General features: G+C 34.0%; 2 protein-coding genes across 3 annotated transcripts; one reads left to right on the top strand and one right to left on the bottom strand.

Moving 5' to 3' along the window:
• Positions 1–2,275: 2,275 nt before the first annotated feature.
• On the top strand, positions 2,276–5,333 carry LOC7496116 (UDP-URONIC ACID TRANSPORTER 1). The gene is made up of 4 exons (XM_002308886.4): positions 2,276–3,053; positions 3,770–3,873; positions 4,206–4,434; positions 5,008–5,333. The coding sequence occupies exons 1-4, from the start codon at positions 2,607–2,609 to the stop codon at positions 5,152–5,154; spliced, it is 927 nt and encodes a 308-aa protein (XP_002308922.1). The 5' UTR covers positions 2,276–2,606; the 3' UTR covers positions 5,155–5,333.
• Positions 5,334–6,021: 688 nt separating this feature from the next.
• LOC7496115 (calcium-transporting ATPase 4, plasma membrane-type) lies at positions 6,022–15,820 on the bottom strand. 2 transcript variants are annotated; one of them, XM_024604533.2, is made up of 7 exons: positions 15,367–15,820; positions 11,236–11,290; positions 9,170–11,130; positions 8,921–9,079; positions 7,248–7,419; positions 6,854–7,152; positions 6,022–6,365 (listed from the first exon to the last, which is right to left on the bottom strand). In XM_024604533.2, the coding sequence occupies exons 1-7, from the start codon at positions 15,535–15,537 to the stop codon at positions 6,063–6,065; spliced, it is 3,120 nt and encodes a 1,039-aa protein (XP_024460301.1). In that variant the 5' UTR covers positions 15,538–15,820; the 3' UTR covers positions 6,022–6,062. The 2 variants fall into 2 exon arrangements, with proteins under 2 accessions (XP_024460301.1, XP_052309480.1); XM_052453520.1 differs by lacking the exon at positions 11,236–11,290 and having other exon boundaries at positions 15,367–15,510.
• Positions 15,821–17,566: the final 1,746 nt, after the last annotated feature.

The following is a 17,566-nucleotide window of genomic DNA, read 5'->3' as shown; positions in this document are numbered from 1 at the left end:
TTATTGTCTCATGACCCGACATATGGATTGTTAAGTTAACTTGAATTGATCAAATATGTTGTCATCTTAGTATTTATAAAAAAATTTACATCTTGAATATTTGTTTTAAGTCAAACTACGTTCTTACAAGTCATCCAGGTTGTTTTTGGACCCGTCAAGTCAATCAGGTCACATCAAATCAATCCTCATATCATTTAAAAAAATTTATAGTAGAAAAAACATTAGCAACACCAAAACATTTTTACTTTAAAATAAATTAATTTGACTCGCAAGATAGCGCGTGCCAGTAATCTAGTATGTCTAAAGCTTTATAAAAGAGTGTCTTTTCTTCTTTTTTTTGCCCTACATAAAATAGTCATTGACTAATTCTCTTAAAATAATTCAGAACTTCTAATCTTGTTACTTAAGTTACTAGATTATTTCCCCACACAACTTTGGTCGGATCAAATTTTATTTAAACATAAAAAAATCAACAATGCTATGTGTTTTATAGTAAAAAAAATATTAAACCATGTAAAGGTTGGTCCAATGTTACCCGGTTGACTTGGTAAGTCCAAAGACAACCGGTAAAAAAATAGTTTGACTAAAAAAATTCAAGACAATATTTTTTTTTTAATATAAAGACGACAACAAATGAGATCTACTAGGTCAACCCAAGTTAATCTGCCAAATTCACAATCGGGGTTATGAGACCAGTATAACTCATTGGAAAGAAGATTGAAACAAATTATTAAACTTAAATCCCAATCAATCTAATATTGAAAGATGAGATTAAAAAAATCAATTAAAAAAGCCAAAAAAACCCGAGTCAACCCAGGTTAACCCAGTAAAATCGTAACTCGGGTTATGAGACCCAGGTAACCCCATAAAAAAATAAAAACAAATTATAAAACTCAATATTGAAGGATTAAATTGAGAAAAAAATTAATTGAAAAAAAAAACCTAAGTAAACTTGAGTTAACTAGTGACCCAAGTCATGAAACTAGGATAACACCATAAAAAACAAATTAAAACATATATGAAGTTTAATTCTCAATAAACCTAATATTGAACGATGAAATTGAAAAAAAAAACTAGATTTAAAAAAATTATCACAAGACCAGGATAATTTTATGAAAAACAAATCAAAACAAATATAAATTTCAATATAAGATTGAAAACATAAATAAAACAAAACAAAAAATTACGGTTAACCTCCTCCTTTAGTTTTTTTTAATTAATTAATAAAACAAAAGTTCATTTTTACCATGTTGTTTCCATATACATGATTTAAATATTACATGTAACATTTGAATTTACGATCTTTATGTAATAACAATGTGATAGCATTTTTTTTTATATGAAAAGCAACATAAATCTCTTTTAGTTTGTTTGTTTTTTTAAAAAACTTTTTACAATAATTTACCTAATATAAATAATTATATCTTATTGAACTTGATCTAACTCGATAATTCAACTTGAGAGTTAGCCAACAATCCTCTACCCTGATACGGGTCTAGAAAAATCATCTCGGAGTTGACCTGGAGGGTCAACCCGTCATCAAATCCCAACGCTCAACCTTGTACATACGGTGGAAATTGCCATTGATTTTTTTTAATCTTTTTTAAAATAACATCATTTTAATCTTTTTTTTTTAAATAATTTTTTTGTTAGCTTGGGTCAACTTACCTGAGTTGTGCTAGGTCGTCCTCGAATCAAGTTTAATAATTGTGAATCATATATTTGCAACAAAGGCGACACCTCCTCGTCCGCCCACACTTTTTTTGTTACAGTCATACTTATAAAACTCAAGACGATGTGTTGAGATGATCAACCTAGCTTGATAAAAAAATTTAAAAAAATAAAATGATATCGTTTGATAAAAAAAATCTTAAAAAAAGTTAATGGGTTGAGAGTTTTTTTTTTTTAACAAAGTCAAGTGAAGTCACTCCTATTTTTTCTTTAATCCAAGTCGATTTAAGTTGATTAAGTTTTAGATCAATTTATTAGATGAATAATGGTTTTATAACAACCCGTTTACAATTCTCACTCAAGGTCTCAATGCCTAATTAAAAGGGGCATTTTTATTCCCTTAATTTTTTTTTTTTTTTAAAATGTGGTTACATAAACAAAAGACATACTATTTCAATCTTTCATATCAATAGAGACCAAATTTAGAATATTTTCACCTAGGATGTGAAGATACAGAGATGTCATCCAATCTACTCGCAGTTAAGACTCGGTATTCAACAATAGAATAATTTATACCACTATAAACTAAAATCATTTCTATCCAAATTTGCCAACAAGATGGGAGGATCTCTTACAGTATTCCATCTATGTTCATTCTAGATTCGATCTTACAATAGAATAGTTCGATGTTAAAAATTACGGGACACCAAATTCTCCATGTTTTGCACCTTCCATTCTGAAAAATTCCACACCACGCACACACTCTCACTATCCCACGTATCCCATCTCATAATACAAAAGGACAAAACCCACCTCACCGAATCAAAAAAAAAGAAACACACTGGAAACAGAAGACAGAACACCCAAAACTGCAATTGATGAAGCTCAAATGAGATACACAGATCAGCCTTTACAAAACTAAGCAAAACCCAACAATGTCATCATCTAAGAAACAAGCCCTTTTCATAGCTAGTCTTATAATCCTCTGGTACTCATCAAACATTGGTGTTTTGCTTCTAAACAAGCTCTTACTATCAAACTATGGATTTAGATTTCCAATCTTTCTCACAATGTGCCACATGTCAGCTTGCGCTATACTTAGTTACTTATCTATTGTTTTCTTCAAGATTGTGCCTTTGCAAGTTGTTAAATCTAAACCCCAGTTGTTAAAGATTGCAACTTTGAGTGTTGTGTTTTGTGGGTCTGTTGTTGGTGGCAATATTTCTTTGAGGTACTTGCCTGTGTCGTTTAACCAGGCTGTTGGGGCCACTACACCTTTTTTTACTGCTGTTTTTGCTTACTTGATGACTTTCAAGAGGGAAGCTTGGGTTACTTATGGCGCTCTTGTGCCTGTTGTTGTTGGTGTGATTATTGCCAGTGGAGTAAGTTCTATTCTTTGGATCTTCAATTGGTTTTAGAATTATGGACTTTTTTTGGGTTTCAAGGTTGATCTGAAACTTTTTTCTTTTTCTTTTTATTTTGGGTCTTGAGATTGATTTTTGTCTTGTAAGCAATGGCAATTGATAATGATAATGCAGATCTAGGATCTTGTTTATTCATGTTCGTGTGTGATAATCCATGCTTGTTTTTGTGCTGAGTATATGTTCTGATCTCAGATGTCACATGTGATAAGCAGATCTTTTTCTTTCCCTTGTTTCTTGGGCTAGAAAATGGTGGGTCATAAGTGCATTTCTTAGAAGTGCAATTACTTTCTGGACTATGTAAGTTTGTAACAGCAAGAATTCTGATTTTCATTGGCACAAATCTGAAGCGTACAATGGTTGCATTGATTGGTGGTTTTCACTTGAAACTCTGTGAGAGCCATCCAGTTTCTGCTGAAGCAATAGGAGATTCAGCTGCTGATGGTTTTATGTATCTAGCTAACCTACTTACTACCGTATAAAATACTATAATGGTCACCTGCTTGCTATGGTTCGTCAAGGATTCAATTTCTTGTTTATGACTTAGCCTTCTTTGCCTTTCTTGGCTTTATTTCTTAAGTTATTTCTATTTGCTAGATTGAGTGTGACGTTGATTTCTTCTGTTAGCTCCAAATTCCAGTGAAGCTCTAAGCTTTAAAATCTTCTGTTGATGACAGGGTGAGCCAGGTTTTCACTTGTTTGGCTTCATTATGTGCATAAGTGCGACTGCTGCAAGGGCATTCAAGTCTGTTCTTCAGGGCATCCTGCTTTCTTCTGAAGGGTAATGCTTCATTTGTCTGGTCATATTCAAGGAATGCCTTTTATTTTATTTTCTCTTTTCTTTTTAATTCAAGGTGGATGAAAACAAAACGGTAAGCTGTTCCTCTTATAGTATCATCAGTTTATTTTTAATATCTCTATGTTGTTCGTAATCTTCATCATTTGGTCAAGGAGAGATAGATTAGAGAGAGAAGTATTTATCAAAATATTTTGATTGTTTGGTTGCTGGTTGATCTTGAAGCACCTTTTTCTTCTATTTTCCAACTTGGGTCAATGTTGCTAAGTCACACGTACTTATGGCAACCTGACTTGTCCATCTCTTTTGTCTTGCAGAGAAAAGTTGAACTCAATGAATTTGCTTTTGTACATGTCCCCAATTGCTGTTTTGGTATTATTACCTGCAGCACTTGTAATGGAGCCGAATGTATTGGATGTCACTTTAGAACTTGGAAGGAAACACAAGTATATGTGGCTGCTACTTCTCCTTAATTCAACAATGGCCTACTCAGCTAACTTGACAAACTTCTTGGTTACCAAACATACAAGTCCGCTGACACTCCAGGTTTGGAATTGTTTGGCATTTTCGTATGTTCTTTTTTGTTAATTATTGGCATGGATTTCATGGTATATTGCCCATTGCTGGAATAATTTATCGTGAATTTTATTTAGCAATGATACCGATGTGTAGTCTCTGCCAATCACTGGTATATTTGTCATCTGCTCTACTTGTCATCTTCAATATTTTGAATTACGCAAACTTGTCAAATTCTTATCAACATATTTGTTTCATAGATTTATTGACATTGCTATATGATTTAACACACCAGAGAAATTGAAATGGCCGTGTCTCTCCATGTTAAAATCATCTTCCTGCAGTTTCACCTGGTCTTTTTGCCCAGGCTTCTGCGTACACTCTCGTAGTACTACTAAAATCTTTATTGCCTTCTATAGTTGAAACAGAATGACCCTTGTCTTGGTTATAATTTTAGAACATTTGCTCAGTGTTAGGAAACCAATTTTTGGTTGTCAAGTTTGTAGAAATCCACCACGGAAAAGAAATCAGAGTCATTTGTAATTTGGTCAGTTTGCATCTCTTCTGAACCCTTTGCTTTTTCCTTTGGAATGCTGCAATCAGGTGTTAGGCAATGCAAAGGGTGCTGTGGCTGTTGTTATCTCAATTTTTATCTTCAGGAATCCTGTAACATTTGTAGGCATCGCCGGATATTCGATGACTGTTCTCGGGGTGGTTGCTTATGGAGAAGCAAAGAGAAGATTTAGATGAATTATCTACCACGGTTTCGGAGTATTATTCTGTCTTCACGTAGAGATTAGTGAAGCTGTAAGGGCTACTAAAATTATTTTATTCATAGAGAGAGATGCATTATTGTGTGTATTTATTATGCTTACAAAGCATTAACACCATTATATTCGATTGTGTCCTCATTTGTTTGGGTAAGAAAATTCTTGCACGAGTTTTTTTTTTTGAAAAGTAAATATTTTTATTAATTAATTTTATTGGAGTTTTTTAATTTTTTTTATATAATATCAAATAACTTTTTAGCAAGTAAGGATATGAGAAAATAAAAAATAAATATTTGGGATCTTGTTTTTTAGAGTTTTTGTTTATAACAAATCCTTTTATTCTTTACTTTTATTTACGACTTCTATTCCTTATTGTTGAATAATGACGCCCTTAAAAGTTTGTAGAAAAGGATATGACAAACCTGTTATTTTTCGCTCCTCTTGGTGTCAGTAATTGTATTCACCCAGCCTAGTTTTTTCCTCGAGAGATGGAAGAGGAGGAAGAATTGGAAGGCAGGTAGGCATTCCAGGTTGGATCTGTGATGCATGGGACCTCAACCTTCTGTTCTTCGAAGTGACATTTCCCAAGGGATTATAAACTCAAGCAACGATGTTCAATAATTTCCAAGGCAAATGATATTGAAGGAAAAAGATATGAAATCAGAAAAGCTAGGAGCACCCAAAAGGAGTTTTTTCAAGTGAATAAGCCGTTAATATATGTTAAAATGATCGACTGTATTTGCAGTAAGGCGATTTCATCCCATCATTTTACCCAAAAGGAGGAAAACAATTCAAAAGACCTGTCACTGTCCTACATGTTAAGTAGTCATGGATTTTTTTAGTAAAAAAAAAAAAAAAAGGAAGGAAGAAGAAAAGGAAGGTTCCTTTTTAAGCTTGGTCTGGACCAGGGGGGAGAGCATCATAACCATCATGCTGCTTAGGATTCCCTCTTTCAACAGGAATGCACTTTAGGACAACGGCAACGGGCATGCTAACAGCTCCAATTAAAACGCAGAATAGCCACATTTGCCAGCTCAAGGGCACTGTGCTTGCAAGAGTTCCCAGGAACTCGACTATGATTACTTGGAATACGACTGTTATAACCATAACACCTGTGAATATCCAGCTGCTGAACATGCCCCGGAAGACGTTAATCTTCTCTATATCACGACTGTTTATTTCATTAAACACCTGAGAGTGAAACAAAAGTGAATCAACATAGAGTTCGACAATAAATTTGAGGATTCATCATATATCACACAATTTTAGTCCAACCAAGATCCTATGCACTAGGAGTTTGTTTTTTTTAACATAATGGACTTGGAGATAAATGCATGAATGCCCTCAAAGAAAACTAGATAGAAGAAATATCAGGAGCTACTGTAATATGAAATCATTGACAGATTGACTGCTTAGGAAATGGAAACATTGGCTTCCAGGAACAGAAATGTAAATATACTCAGCATAACATGGTTTCGCTCTATAACCCGGGAAAAAAAAAAGAGTTTGGTTCACTCTCAAAAATAAGCGGCTAGTTTACAGTGGTTTATTGATCATTTTACAGTCAAACAATAAATATATTGAAAAACAATTGAGCAGGTATAAAATGAAGGTAATTCCAATATGGAGAAAGAAGAATGCACAACAAAACTAGAAGGCTCAATCCAGTAACTCCATACCTGGCAAAACACGAAAGTGTTGAATATCACAGTATTGAGCATAGTGGTAGCATCTGTGCCACTAAGTCCTAAAAGACGCTTCCCATCAAATTGGAGAACTGCAAGGATGACCAGCTGATAGATACTCTGACCAAATATATTCCTCCACATGGTCTTTGTAATGAAGCTTGCACCCCTCCCTACAGGTGCCCTTTTCATCAGCCCATCATTTGGAGGTTCTGTAGCAAGCGCCAATGCCCCAAGTGTGTCCATAATCATGTTAACCCAAAGCAACTGCACAGCAGTCAGGGGAGCAGATCCTGAAAATTGAAGAAAAAAAGGAAAACAACGTAATATTTAGCAGTCATAATGATGTTTAAAAGATGAAAAGGCCTAGAGTCACCAACCACCGCACCTGTGATGCATGCAGAGGCAAAATTAATTACAAGAGCAACAACGTTAACTGTTAGCTGGAATTGCACAAACTTTTGAATGTTTATGTAGACTGCACGACCCCATTTAGCAACATTTAAAATGGTCCTAAAATTGTCATCCATTATGATGACATCAGCACTTTCTTTTGCAACCTGCACATGTCATGAAAACATGAAGTGACTGTGTTTAGCAGAATATCAAATAGCATCGGTGCAATTCCAATTTCAGGGAATGAATGAGAAATGAAAGTTTAATTGTTTGAAAACATCTGACAAACATCTTGACAAACCCCACCTAATTTTAGTTTGCGCTGAGTGCATGAAGAGCATGTTACCACACAGAACCATGCACCAGCACTGTAAATAGCAGGATACACTTCAAGAACATAATATGATGATATTTTTGACGAACCTAGTTTTCAATCTTAGTGGCTCTTGTGCAGAACCAATCAATATACAATAAGGAGATCTCTTATCATGTTTCAACTTGCAGATGTCAGATTTAAAGCAGACAAATCTTTTCTCTTAAAAAAATGATGTCAAGATTGCTAACTAGAAGCAATAATGGCTTCAAAATCCGTTGAGATTACAAAAGAGAGGAGTTCAATGTCAAGGAACTAAATTTCTTGAAGAGTAAAGAAGAAAAGGAAGAAAAAGGTACACACTCGAGACAACTTTACTTAAGTTTGAAAACGAGGCTGGTAAAGTACTCTTTAAGCTGCATGGTTACAAGGAAAACAGATACGCTTAAAGAAAAACAATTATGTTTACACTCTTTCAGACTAATTAAAGGTGATTGGAACTAGTAACCTAGACTAGAATCAACAAATTTGCTTTTACACGATTTTCAGTTTTGCCAAAGGTAGAAAAGAGCTTAACCTCCAACACAGCTCCATGAAACTATGGGGTTACGAAAACATAAAAGAAGACAGGTTAGATGAAAGAGTTGAGTGTTTAGTTGGTTAAATGAGATCTTCTGGTGAAGGCAGATTGAGGGATGAACCTCAATTATGGTTTTCAACAAACGTCCCAAAACAAGTCGAAGTTTTGAACAGAAATTTATTTCACAAATCAGTCCTACCAGAAGCTAATCATGTTTCTTTTTCTTTGACAGAATAAGGACAGCAAACACCAAGCTATAATAGGAAGGAAGAATGAAAATAAAAAATTATCTTTACACTGGTCCATTCCATATGAAAACTATGTGATATTTTTTCTTGGGTTTAAAATCTAAGACTCGTGTTTCAAGAAAATTTAGGATGATACATGTCAGATATACAATGTGCTGCAAAACACAATTGAAAAGGGCAACATTAAAGTTTATTATATAAGCAAAGAATAATGGTAAAGACACCAGCACTTTCACTAACTGATGTGGAAGCCTGTGAGTAAGTAATTGATGTGGAGGCTTGTGAGCACGCATTGTTATTGCTTGTAAGCAAATATGAAAACAGAAGGAAAATATTGTGTGAATAAGAAAAGTGTGATTGGATAAAAAAAACAGAACCAGAAAGAGGGAAGCAGAAGCGGACAATAATAATCATGGCATGAATGAAAATAACTAATAGGAAGTGAAACTAGCGAAGGAAGAAGAATACATTTCTAAACTCGTCAGAATCAGTGATATGACAAAAAAAATTACAGGAAGACAGACCTCTGTTCCTGCTATGCCCATAGAAAGTCCAATGTCAGCCTCATGCAATGCGGGAGCATCATTGGTCCCATCACCAGTTACTGCTACCACCTCTTTGAACATATTCCTCAAATTGGTTACCAAGGTGTGCTTATCCAAAGGCAAAGACCGAGCCATTACCTGTTTCCCAGAAAAGCAATGAACACAGTTATGCATAGTAGAATCGATGTGCCTAAAGTGTTAAATTTTACAATGCAGTCGTTCCAAAACCTGAATTTTGGGAATGTTTTCCCTCATCTGCTGAGGATTCATGATACGAAACTCTGGTCCTTCTATGGCCAATCCACCCTCAGTAAGTATTCCACATTCCTTGGCTATAGCTTTGGCTGTATTTATATTATCACCGGTTACCATACGAACAGTTATGCCAGCTGCAAGACAAGTCTGAACAGCATCCTTGACACCAGGACGCACTGGATCCTTGATTCCAACAACTGTTACCAACGTGTAGCCAAAATCAGGGATGCTGCCTTCATAAGCAGGGTCATCTAGATCTTTAAAAGCCAAGCATAGAGTTCTCAGAGCTTCAGAGGCAAAGCCATTTATAACATCTGATATGCTCAATATCTGTTCTTCAAAAAGAGGAACTGATTTTCCACTGTCATCAAGAAACTTGTCACACATTTTTAATACGATTTCTGACGCACCTTTGCAGAAAGCTCGTAGCTCCCCACTAGGAAGTGCCACTAGCACAGACATCTTCTTCCTCACAGAATTGAAAGGCTCAACCTTCATTATCTGAAAATCTTTGCGTTGTGCATCAAAGTCACCGCCCAAAAGCAAGCCAAATTCAAACAGAGCTTTCTCTGTCGGTGTTCCTAAAATCTTGTTCTTTCCATTTTCATCTTTACTTGTTTCACAAGCAGTATTTTGAAATATAACCTGAAACAGGAGGTTTAATACACCTTCAGATATTCCCATCTCTAAAATGCCTTCACTGTGTCTGCTTTTAATAACTTCAGTTTTTCCACGTATCCATATCTTATCAACTACCATACAATTTGTGGTTAACGTCCCTGTCTTATCTGTGCAAATGCAAGTAGCAGAACCCATTGTCTCACAAGCAGAGAGATGCCTGACAAGTGCCTTCTCATTCATTAGTTTCTTCATTGCAAAGGCAAGACTCAAAGTCACTGCCAATGGTAATCCTTCAGGGACAGCAACTACGATTATTGTTACTGCAATAGCAAAGTAGTTAAGAAGTGTCATCGCATCACTTGAAGACCAATCTGTGAACTCATGACGAAGCGCCTTTTCCACCAGAAACCTCACAGTTAACACCAAAAATGTAAGCACAGCAAAAGCCAAACCGATCTTTCCAATAACAGTAGCAACCCCATTCAACTTCACCTGAAGTGGGGTCTCATCTTCTCCACCCTCACTAAGAGTTTCCATCAGCTTTCCCCATTCAGTCCTCATACCAACTGCAGTCACTATCATCTTTCCTGACCCATCCTGCACTTTAGTTCCTGAAAGAAGTAAAGGTTTATTTTCATATACATTCACTGGTTCACTCTCCCCTGATAAGCTTGACTCATCAATCACCAAGCTGTATCCTGATATGTAAATCCCATCAGCTGGAACTATGTCTCCAATAGATAATTGGACCACATCTCCAACAACCAAGTCATAAATGGAGATCTCTTGTTTTCGTCCATCTCTTGTCACCTGAATAGAAATCTTTTTCTTTTCCCTATCCAGGTCCCTAAATTGTAAGGATTGGTTGTAATCACTTGCAGCAGTAACCATGACTACCAAGAATACACTAAGTATGATTCCCAATCCATCATACATGCCCTTTGGCCACCCTTCAGTAGCAATTCCTACACCTATAGAAACCAAAGCACATATCATAAGGATAATCAATGTCAAGTCTTGCATTGCTTCCCACACAAACATTAAAAAGCTTCGAGGAGGTTTCTCTGTGTAACGGTTGCAGCCATAAATCTTTTGTCTGGTAGATACATCACTAGTGCGAACACCTTCTTCGAATGAGACAGAGACTTTCTCTGCAATCCCATCAACTCCACCATTTTTTTTCAAACCCTTCATACCATGCTCACGAACAATGGATGCAAGTTCGTCTGGATCAATGTCAAAACCTGCTTCTTTAACCTCATCTGAAATCTTGTATTCAGATTGACCAGAAGCATTTCCAGCTGCAGCTCCAGCTGTCAAACAAAAATGAAGAGAGAAAAGGGTAAATATTTATTTGATGTAAACAATTTAAGACTCAAATTTAGTCTACATGGAGGTCGTAGCTCCAAGCAATATACCATCAAGGAACTGCAGAGCTGCTCTTTTGACATAAAGAGCAATTCGTATCTTTTCCTGATTGAGAGAGATAAAAAAAGTTAGTGATGATCAGCCATTTACAGCTGTAAAAGATAGGGAACTTCACAAATTAAGTGCTACCTCAAACCATCTTAGCAATACTCAATGCAGCAAGCTTTATTTCATGGTTATGATACATGCAATATTTCCAATGAACCCAAAATCCATCTTCTAAATGGGTAATGAACTCCCTTCGAATGAAAGACATGTTCAAGTTCTCACCATTTGTGATAAAAAGAAGTTCATAATGTTAACGAGTCTTCATGGAGATAATATTATGTTTGTCAGCTACAACGGTGGTCATTAGATGCTAACTAGATGAAACGATCATAGTTGAAATTAATCCACTCAACTAACTGGTAATTGACATCAACACACTCAACTAACTGGCCAGTAAGCAAGAGTTCACACAAGATTATTGAGAAATGCTGGGGAAGGTTTAGAAATAATTAAGTGGATGTAAGCAGAAGGTACAAATTCCTACTATGACACTTATTTCCAATTGCCAAAACTCCTGCCATGTCATTCTTATCTACATGCTAGAAAATTGGCTAGAATCAAACATGTATCTGACGAATTATCCAATGATCATGAAAGGGTAAAAAGAGTAAAGAGCACATTTCATTGACGTTGTTGATGGGTTCAATAGAGTATGTCTAAGTATAATTTAATGGAAAAGAGATGAAGCTATGCATTAAACTAGGATTGCATAACAATCTCATTTAAACCTACTAAAAATTTAAAAAAAAAAAAAACGAACAACTGACTCTGACATCTCTTTCGATCGGTACATGTTTTACTACTATTTTAGTTTATGACTGCACCCTTGGATGCGTTTTAATAAAATATTATCTACGCATTAGGAATAAAAGGATGCTTCTTGTTTTACTGCTACAGGTGAACTCCTTTAAATAAAGACCAGATAAAAAGGAGATCATGCGGTGTTTTATTTTGGAGGCAAGATGATCGGTGGACATTTTATGTGCGCCTTCGTTAAGATAAAAGAATGACCATTTTATGAGGGTCTCTCTCTGTCGATTTTCAGAAGGGTTTTACTAAAAGAAGAGTGTGCTTAAAATCGACAGACAACCATTTGATCTACTTTCAGGATTTTAAAGAGCTATTTCATCGTTGATGATGTAAACTAATTACAAACTATAAATTAAAAACTAATTACACCGCGAGTCAGATATTTTTATTTCCTATAAAAAATTATATTTAAAGGTTTTTTCAACGCGTTTCTGTAATTTAAAAAATTTAAGTTCAAATAAAATTTTTTTAATACATATAATTAAATAAATTAAGAACCATGTATGCTGATTAATAAATAAAAAATCAATAACGATACCTAAAAATAAAACTTACAAAGTTAAAAGACAAATATAGATCAAGATATTTAATCTCGAAAGACTGGACATTTGTCCGGTTATATTTGCTAAATTTGTTTATTAAAATAATTTTTTATTCAAGCAAACGATAATAAAAATAGACACAAATTAAATTGATTGACTAAAATAAAAATGAAAAAAAAACATCATGCAATGTTACAATTTAGAAACATTATCCGAAAAAAAAAACTTGATTTTCAAAAATAAAATTCATCTATACAAAAGATTTAAAAAAAAAACCAGCCAGGCCTTTACTTTCTTTTTTTTGCTGCAACTGGGCTGGATGACATGTAGTCTGCCTCAAATTTTTTGGAAAAAAACAGACAATGCATTGTTTAATTTGCCCAAATTTCAGCTACTATGGTGGCCGAAAAATCAGGGCTTTAGTTTTTTGACCCAAAAACCTATTTTTCAACCCATTTTTGTTTCATAACACCTATAAAACACCTTAAGAACCGTAATAAACATATCCATGACCTCAAAAAACCGTCTCAAAAACAAAAATCAACCCGAGATCAAATCTGTTTTTCACGAACTTTAAAGGTAAAAAAAACACATAATATGAACTCCTCTCATCAAATGAAAACATTTGACATAACTATTGTCTGTTTTGGTTGCCTAAATGGGTATCAACAACATGTTTCTCTCTTTGCTGCCGAAATCTGGCGACCTCTCTCTTCCCTTTCTCAAACAAAAACTAAAAAATAACAAAAATAAATTTTTTACCAAAATTAAATTTGAAAAATATTGAGATACCAAAATTATATATTTCACGTTATTTTTTAAGTTTGAGGACCAAATGTATTTTTTTTCGAAACTTATGATACATCACCCATGTTTGACGCCATTTTCATTTCAGTCCCTCTTCCTTTAATCCCATAATTTCATTAGAAATCAAAATACATTAGTCTTCAACTAGAACTAAATCACCAAAAAAAAGTTTGAGGACCAAATTAAAAAAATAAATTATTTTGCACAGTCCATTCAAAGCACCGTGGGAGAGGATAAACAATTCACGCCTACCTGGTGAAAAACCCAGAACTTTTAGATTTATACTTAATAAAGTGATAAAGATTAATAACAGATCATCAACTTCTGCTGCTGCACAAAATGGTGATAATAATTTATCAAAATTCCTGCAAGCCGTGTCTATACCGTGTTTACAATATTCTATCACAATATAAGGGACGGTGATAATATTTTATCAAAATTCTTGCAAGCCGTGTCTATACCGCGTTCACAGTATTCTATCACAGTATAATATAATAGATACTAGATATAATATCCAGTTAGTGAGCTCAGGACACAACAATCTTAACTGCTAAAATCAGCTTAAAACTGTTGAAGACTGGCATTGAATTATTAAAAAGACAGCAAGCAGATTCGAGGCAACAAATGGCAAACAATTTTAAACGAAGACAACATCAAGTGGGGCAAACACTATGGGAGGATTAGATTGAGAAACACATTATTTTACTTCTTTAACAAGCGATTCAAATAAGCCATCGTCATCATGAAAACTTTTAAATAAAAATAGGTGCCCTTTTGGGTTAGATTACATTTATAGAGAAAAGGCTGCAAAGGAAATGTCGAGGAAACTTCGTGCATTGCCATTACTTGAATAAAAAAAAGTCAACAATTAATGTCTTTGAATGGACCACCAAGAGAAAGGACGAAAAAGAAAAAGTATTTATAGAGAAAAAAAAGTTGCTTTTGTTACTAAAATAAAAGATGAAAAGAAAAACCCTAATGGCAATCCGTGTATCCACCGCAAAGTATTCAGCTAGAAAGCAGAACTTTAAGTGTGTTTTCGGAATTGTAATAAAGTTTATGATTCAAAGTTTTTATAAAAAAAAATATATATTAAAAAAATATTATTTTTATTTTTATTTTTTTTAATATTAATACATTAAAATAATCTAAAAATACAAAAAAAAATCAAATTTTCTAAAAACACGGTTTATTCAAGCTTTTCCATATACATCTTTTTTGGAAGTATAGTTGTGATAGTTTTTCAAAATGTTTTTCATGTTAAAATATATCAAAATAATTTTTTTTATTTTAAAAAAATTATTTTTAAAATCAATATATCAAAATAATTCAAAACATATAAAAAAATTAATTTTAATAAAAAATAAATTAAATTTTTAAAAAAACGGTTTGCCCGTTTCCAAACCGCTCTTAAATCTCAAGCAATACACGTCGTCAAGGACAGATAACAGTCAACGTCGAAGCAACTCATTGGCCAAAAAATTCCAGCCTGTACAAGTGGGACCCACTTGCAGTACATTAACAGCCAGTACGACAATTAAAAGAGCAACGGTTAAATTCCCGTTTGTTTACATTAACAAAATCTTAGCACTAAACCCTAAGCTCCCTGTTTGTTTCCCGAGAAAATAAAATCAGCTACACTTCCTTTCCTACTGGAAAAGGATAGTTAATAAAAAAACGTAAAAAGTTGTAGCTTTTAATAGCTGGAATTCCTTACTGAAAAAGAATTCAAAGTAATTGACTTTTGTTTCACCCAATTTTCTGTTTGGTTACCTAGAAAACAGGAGAAATAACAAAGCACGCATCTTGCATTTCTCAGTCCTTCGAAACAATCACCAGATTTTTAGATCTTAAATCTAAAGAACGGCAAATTGTTACTATTATATTAAAAAAAGATAGAGAGAGAAAAGAGACCTGGATGCTGCGTATTTTGCGTTCGGCTGCGGCTCGCTTAGCCAGATCGGCGACCATACGGAAACGCCGGCGAGGATTTTTGACAATAGTAACAGCTCGTCTCCATTTCCTTAGCGCATCTTCCGATGTATTCTTGGGCTCCACTTCAAAATCCTTCAATAACTTGTCCATTTCTTTCTCCAATTAATTGCCGAACAGCAGCACCGGCGCTATACTACGGGTGCTGCGAGACTGGTGGTGAAAGAAACGCGTTTTATTATGAGACGTTCCGTGACCCAGCAACGAGATGACAAGTGAGAAGAATTGATATGGTATATTGATATGGATCGATCTAATAACAAATACGATAAAATCTGGCGATGAAAGCACAAACAGTAGAGAGAGTTTGTGGAGACAACGTTCTGGATGCAAGTGGGTAGTCGCGACAGGCAACTCATTCTACGGTCTCCTTTGTCGTTCGAAAGAGCTTTTGTAAAAGTTTTATATTTTTTTAAATTAATTTTTTATATATTTTTAAATAGTGATATTAAAAATAAATTTTAAAAAATAAAAAATATTATTTTAATATATTTTAAAATTAATCGATATCATAATATCAAATGGGCTCTATACTAGATTATGACTCGCACAATGCTGCGGGTCGGGTCATACTAGATTATGACTCGCATAATGCTGCGGGTCGGGTCAATTATTTCTTGAATGTAAAAAAAAAATTAGATGTTGGTAATGTTTTTTTATAGTGAAAAAAATAAATAAATCACGTGGGGGTTAATCCAATATGACATTTGATTTTATGGGTTTAAAAGGAACTCGAACGACTCGTAAAAATATAGTTTAATTTTAAAAAATTAGTTAAATGTTGAAGAATGAGATCAGCTTGGGTTAATATGGATTAACATGTCGAATTCGCAACCCGGTTTACGAGACTATGATAAATTTATATAACGTAAATCAAAACAAATTATGAAGTATAATTCTCAATTAATCCAATGTTGAAGGATGAAAATAAAAGGAAAAAAATAAATTAAAAAAAGGATCTAAAAAATCGATTCGAGTTAAGATATCAAACTCGTGACCAGGGTCATAAGACCGAGATAAATTCATATAAAAAATTCAAAATAAATAACAAAGTTCAATTCTCAATTAGCTTAATGTTGAAGAATAAGATTAAAAAAATCAATTAAAAAACAATATAAAAAACAATTCAAATCAATCTGTCAAACTCATTATCCGAGTCATGAGATCGAAATAACCTCGTAAAAAGAAAAAAAAACTATTCACAGATCATGAGGTCGGTAAAACCTAATAAAAGACATATTGGAATAAATCATGAAGCCTAAATAATCGAGTCAACCCGAGCTAACCTGTTAAGCATTATTTTCATATCATTATGCCAAAATAACCTAATAGAAAACAAATAAAATAAATTATGAAGTTTATTTCCCAACAAACTCAGTATTAAATGATGGAATTAAAAAAATAATTAAAAAGAAAGAACTCAAGTAAACCAGGTTAACTAATAAATATTGTATGAGTGTGAGATAATCTAATAAAAAAACAGATATAATATTAAATTTAAAAAAACATTAATTAAAAATAAAATCAACTGAAAAAACATCATTCCACTTCCAATGAATACTACAATCCAAGGAGTGGAGTGGTAGAATAAGAACCAGTCCTCTTTCAGTTTTTTTATTATTATTATTATTTTAATAATTAGGAATGGCAATAAGCTAAAGACGACCGGCGAAACATTATCTACCAGTAGTAGTTGGTCCAAAGTCAAATGAATACGCGCTAGCTGAATTATGACGAAGAATCGGAGGGGAAGAATAAAAAGAAGATGGGAATTCAAATCAATACTACTCTTTTTTTTTTTTTTATCGGGTATTTGTACCAGCTTACACGCACCACAACTAATCTTCAGATTCACTGAACATCCTGCAAGCTAGTAAGTAAGTAAAACACCGCGGAAATAACAGACATACATGTTAAAACTCGAACCCAGATGACAAAGACAAGATTTTCTTGTCTATGCCGCTGGCCACAAGCCTCGGTGCAAATCAATACTACTCTTATACAAGGAGAAGGGAGATGGTACGGGTAGGAGCAAGTTCGCATCGAACTGCGACCACGTTTTAGCCGTCTTTGTCGCAACGTGGAGAGGTAGCATCAAGGCATCAGGATGGATAAATGTGAT

Source organism: Populus trichocarpa, chromosome 6 (assembly GCF_000002775.5).
Source record: "Populus trichocarpa isolate Nisqually-1 chromosome 6, P.trichocarpa_v4.1, whole genome shotgun sequence".
Classification (NCBI taxonomy): domain Eukaryota; kingdom Viridiplantae; phylum Streptophyta; class Magnoliopsida; order Malpighiales; family Salicaceae; genus Populus; species Populus trichocarpa.
Note: the sequence above shows the minus strand (reverse complement) of the source record. Positions and strands in the feature narration are given on the sequence as shown.

Bases quoted from the DNA above. Each gene is read 5' to 3' on its own strand.
- LOC7496116 (XM_002308886.4), top strand. From the start codon at position 2,607: ATGTCATCATCTAAGAAACAAGCCCTTTTCATAGCTAGTCTTATAATC. The intron at 3,874-4,205 runs GTAATGCTTCAT...TTTGTCTTGCAG, and splicing joins ATCCTGCTTTCTTCTGAAGG to AGAAAAGTTGAACTCAATGA. The intron at 4,435-5,007 runs GTTTGGAATTGT...TGCTGCAATCAG, and splicing joins CAAGTCCGCTGACACTCCAG to GTGTTAGGCAATGCAAAGGG.
- LOC7496115 (XM_024604533.2), bottom strand. From the start codon at position 15,537: ATGGACAAGTTATTGAAGGATTTTGAAGTGGAGCCCAAGAATACATCG. The intron at 11,131-11,235 runs GTATATTGCTTG...TTTGTTTGACAG, and splicing joins AGCTCTGCAGTTCCTTGATG to CTGGAGCTGCAGCTGGAAAT. The intron at 6,366-6,853 runs GTATGGAGTTAC...TTTCACTCTCAG, and splicing joins ACACTTTCGTGTTTTGCCAG to GTGTTTAATGAAATAAACAG.